Genomic DNA, 4,285 nt, shown 5'->3' with positions numbered 1-4,285 from the left:
TCCTTTTTACATCACAAAAAAAATAAAAAAAAGTTTGATATCCAGTTTTCCAGCCAAAGAGGTGCAAGCCATTGGAAGAATCAAGCCAAACTGCTGATTCAGTTGTAAGCAGTATTGAGTCAGAAAAAAAAGTCCAGTCAGCCAAAAGAAAAAAACAGCCTTTCTTTATAAATACCAGCGAAAAAGAGAGAGAGGTTTATCAATTCCCTCCCAAAATTCCCAAATGGATTCCAAAGAAACACAACCACCACCGTCAACCGCCTCTCAACCACCGCAATCAACGCCTTCGCAACCACCGCAATCACCGCCGCAACAATCTCAACATCCACCACAGCAATCAAATATCCCTCAACCTACATTAACCCAAACACCTGAAATCCCCCAAAACCCTAACCCTAACAATATTCAATCTTCAGCAAATCCACTTCACAATCAACAGCAATCAATACACAACCACAACCACCAATCTCAAATCAGAGCACCACCAATGAACAACAGAATCCGACCACCACCACCGCAACAGCAACAACAACAACAACCACAAGCTTTATCAACATCACACTTCCAATCTACCACTCCGACTCCTATCCCAAACACTGTTACTTCAACACCGCATCTTCAAAGAGGTGGCGTTGCAATTGGTGTACCAGCTCATCCTTCAAGACCACCAACACCATCATCACAACAACAACCTTCTCATTTCTCTTCGTTTGGTCCTTCTTCTTATACTACTCAATTTAGTCGGAATCCTGTGAATGTTCCTGAAACCCTAACCCCTAATCAGGTAACGTTAGATGATGAATCTTTTAATTTTGGGGGTTTTCTTGAAATTGGGTTTCTGAATTTTGTTTGTTGGTGATTTTATTTTATTTTCAGATGAAATCTGTACATCCAGGAATTCAGAATATTGGAATGATGGGTTCGATTAGTTCAGGTTCGATTATGCGGCCGATGTCACACCTTCAGAACAGAGCTGCGGTGTCTTCGCAGTCGGCTATGAGACCACCGGTTCCAGCAACTAATCAATCTCTAGCTGCTAATCAAGTTAGTGTTAAAATGGCTTTTTTATGGTTAATCCAATTGTTATATTGTCTTATAGATAATTGCATATGTTGCTTTAAATGTGGATGTCATTGTTCGGTAGTAAGATTGGGTTTTATGTGGTGTACAATATTTTGTGCTTACCTTGTTTGTGGATCTAGAAAATCTTTACCCTGTCTAGTAACATTAAAAACCCTGACATAAGATGTTCCTTCTTGTACTATGTATGTTCATGTTCATAACCCGGAATACCCTGCAGTTTGTAGTTTTCTAGACTTAGCAGAGACCCTGAGCGATCTACTACTGTTGAGGAAATAATTAGAATAGAAAGTGGAAAAAGAAATTAGTGGTAACCTCCAGCGAAGACTGGTATGATTCACCTCTACATTTTTTTGGTTTTAGATGTGATTGTGCCATGGCTCTGCAACTCAATTTACATTACTTTATCGTTGGATGAACTGTATAGTTAGTTTGACCACAGGAAATAAACAGTAGGTGTAGCTAATTCGTGAATAACTGACCCTGGCACTATGAAGATTAGTTAGGTTGTATGAATAGTCACTGGGGCCTCCTGAAAGGATCTACTAGATTTGTGGAGTAGTGCCGAAACTGCGTGTCAATAAGCTGTTGTTGCTTTCAGGTGTTAATAGATTTGTGAAGTTCTTTCTGGTTAGATGACATGAAAAACCCTGGCATCTTATGGTTTCCCGTTTCTGTGTACTATGTATGCTCAAGTTTTGGTACTACATTTGACAATCTTAACCTGGGTCCTGGAATATGACACAGCTTAACACGAATCACAACCTTAACCTGTTCTGATTCTTGTGGTTTCCCGTTTTTTTACACTACATTTGACAATCTTAACCTGGGTCCTGGAATACAAAATGGTTACCTTTTTGTTCTCACTTCTTATATAGAAATGAGCTTAGAAAAAGATACTCCCTCTGTTTCAGGAAAAGTGATATTACTTTCACTTTTCTTGAAATGGAGGTAGTATAATATCAGTACCCAGTGATTGTTAATTGCTAGGCTTAGCAGATCCCCTGAGTGAATCTAGGTACTTTTGTCGATAATCGAAAATAGGACACTCTTTTTCTGTGAAACATAACCATGGAAGTGATTACCTGAATATACGTTTCAATTTCCTTTCAGAAGTATCAAAGCCATGAACAACCTCATGTTTTACAAAGAGTGAGTACAACTAGTGCTCCATCACCTGCCTCACCAGCTGGTATGCAACCACAGCTTACACAGCAATGGATGTCATCAACCGGTCCAGGGAGACCAATGCATTCACCTACTTTAACATCCCCTCCATACAGGCAGCAGATGAGACCACAAACCTTGTCACAAAGATCCCATATTCCTCAGCAGCACCCCCATTCTTACTCAACGGTCTCTCATCAGATGCCATCGGCTCCTCAACAACAACAGCAGCAACAACAACAACAGCAACAACAACAACCTTCTCAGCCAAATCAGTCACAAGAGCATTACAATCACCAATTTCCACCAACAAGGATCCAACAACAACCCTCACCACATCCAGCACTGGCTTTGAGAGGTTTAACTCCAGGAAGCCTGAAAACTTCTACTACATCACCATCTGGAGTGAACAACTCGCCGTTTAATGCAGATCCTGGTGAAACTAGTAACCAGATTCTCAGTAAGAGAAGCATCCACGAGTTAATAACTCAGGTGAGTAATTGATGTTCTTATTCTTATTTACAGGAGGTCTTGTCATCAACTCTTTGTATTAATCTACCTTTGTGACTATGATAGTTCTTAAGTTCTTAATAGCCAGGAAATTTGGTACAGATTGATCCATCAGAGAAGGTTGATCCGGAGGTTGAAGATATTCTGGTGGATATTGCAGAGGATTTCGTCGAGTCGGTAAGTTGATTGAATCTCTATTTTTTAATTGACAGTTAGGGTCATTAAGATTTGCGTATCAAACGCTATCATGTCACTGTGCACTTGACAGTTCTTTTTCTTTTTCCTAATTTTCATTCGTCCAAGTAAGTTCTTATCCTTCTTTATTTTTCTAATATTTGATTGATGTTCTCTGTCTGTCTTGTGAAGGTAACAACTTTTGCCTGTTCACTGGCCAAGCACCGAAAATCAAATGTCCTGGAAGCAAAAGATATCCTTCTACATCTAGGTTAGTAATGAGGAATTGCCCATTTCTTGATCAGCTTTTCTTATTGTTTGATGTTGATTTGTTCTTTGCATTTAATGCAGAAAGGAACTGGAACATGTCACTACCTGGGTTTGGTGGGGATGAGATAAAGAACTACAAGAAGCCGGTAAGAGTTCTCGTCAGGATTTAGACCTGTGTGTTATTATGAATAGAAGTTTGCATTGCAAGATTGTAATAGTTGTTAAAGCATAAACCTTCAATTTCTTCCCTGATTCTTAGTTAGACTACTAATTCTTCCATATTTTTTGTTTGCAGTATACAAATGAAATTCACCGAGAGCGCCTTGCAGCGGTATGTTTTTCTTCTCTACCTCTGCGTACTTAAATTTCAGGTATATTTCTAAACCAAGCTTTAGAATCTTTTCTTTAACATTGTTTTGTGCAGATTAAGAAGTCAATGGTGCTATCTGATGCTGCTGCATATGTGAAGAACTCCGTCGGAGCTGCAACTGGAGCTGCAAAAGGCCATGCAGCAAAGGCTGCACCAGCTCCATAAAGTAGACAACCAAAGGTTTTCTATTTTGTTTTTGTCCTGAAAAAAGCGAAACAGCTGTAAATTTCCAATCATACCCATTTTTGAAAGGTATGAAATTTTTTATCGGAAGGATAAAAAAAATTGCCTACTTTCAGCCTCTTGTGGTCAGTATAGAGTACAAAATTTGACTCTTTTTTTATTACAAGTAGTGCTCCTACTACAAAGCAAGACCGGGAGAACTTGTGTTGGCATATAGAATTTTAATTAAAGGGTAACACGGTCATTTTTGAATTAAAAGCAAATTTATAAAGAAAAAAAATCAACATCTGTTGGTTTCTAATAGGAAGGGAAAAGGCAGGTGCTCACTCTAAGATCGGAATTGCTAAAGGCTGGCACTAGCAGTGAGGACACTTATGGTAACTGGCCAGCAGCTTAGGCCAAAATAGCCAAATATTTAGATTTTTGCCCCTTCTTCTTGGCCATTGAGTGGGTGAGTGCACTCCAATCCACCCGTCAGAAAACTCTTTTCATAGTTCAGCAAAAAAATCGACAACAAACCAAGAATGATTT

General features: G+C 39.2%; 1 protein-coding gene across 2 annotated transcripts; it reads left to right on the top strand.

The window, feature by feature from the left end:
- The first annotated feature begins 215 nt into the window (after positions 1 to 215).
- On the top strand, positions 216 to 3,872 carry LOC113314327 (transcription initiation factor TFIID subunit 12-like). Of its 2 annotated transcripts, none has more exons than XM_026563119.1 (8): positions 216 to 784; positions 877 to 1,044; positions 2,197 to 2,739; positions 2,860 to 2,934; positions 3,124 to 3,202; positions 3,283 to 3,347; positions 3,497 to 3,532; positions 3,626 to 3,872. In XM_026563119.1, exons 1-8 carry the CDS (start codon positions 224 to 226, stop codon positions 3,734 to 3,736), a joined length of 1,638 nt encoding a protein of 545 aa, XP_026418904.1. In that variant the 5' UTR covers positions 216 to 223; the 3' UTR covers positions 3,737 to 3,872. The 2 variants fall into 2 exon arrangements, with proteins under 2 accessions (XP_026418904.1, XP_026418903.1); XM_026563118.1 differs by having other exon boundaries at positions 2,194 to 2,739.
- The last annotated feature ends 413 nt before the right edge of the window (positions 3,873 to 4,285 follow it).

This window comes from Papaver somniferum, chromosome 9 (assembly GCF_003573695.1).
Source record: "Papaver somniferum cultivar HN1 chromosome 9, ASM357369v1, whole genome shotgun sequence".
Classification (NCBI taxonomy): domain Eukaryota; kingdom Viridiplantae; phylum Streptophyta; class Magnoliopsida; order Ranunculales; family Papaveraceae; genus Papaver; species Papaver somniferum.
Note: the sequence above shows the minus strand (reverse complement) of the source record. Positions and strands in the feature narration are given on the sequence as shown.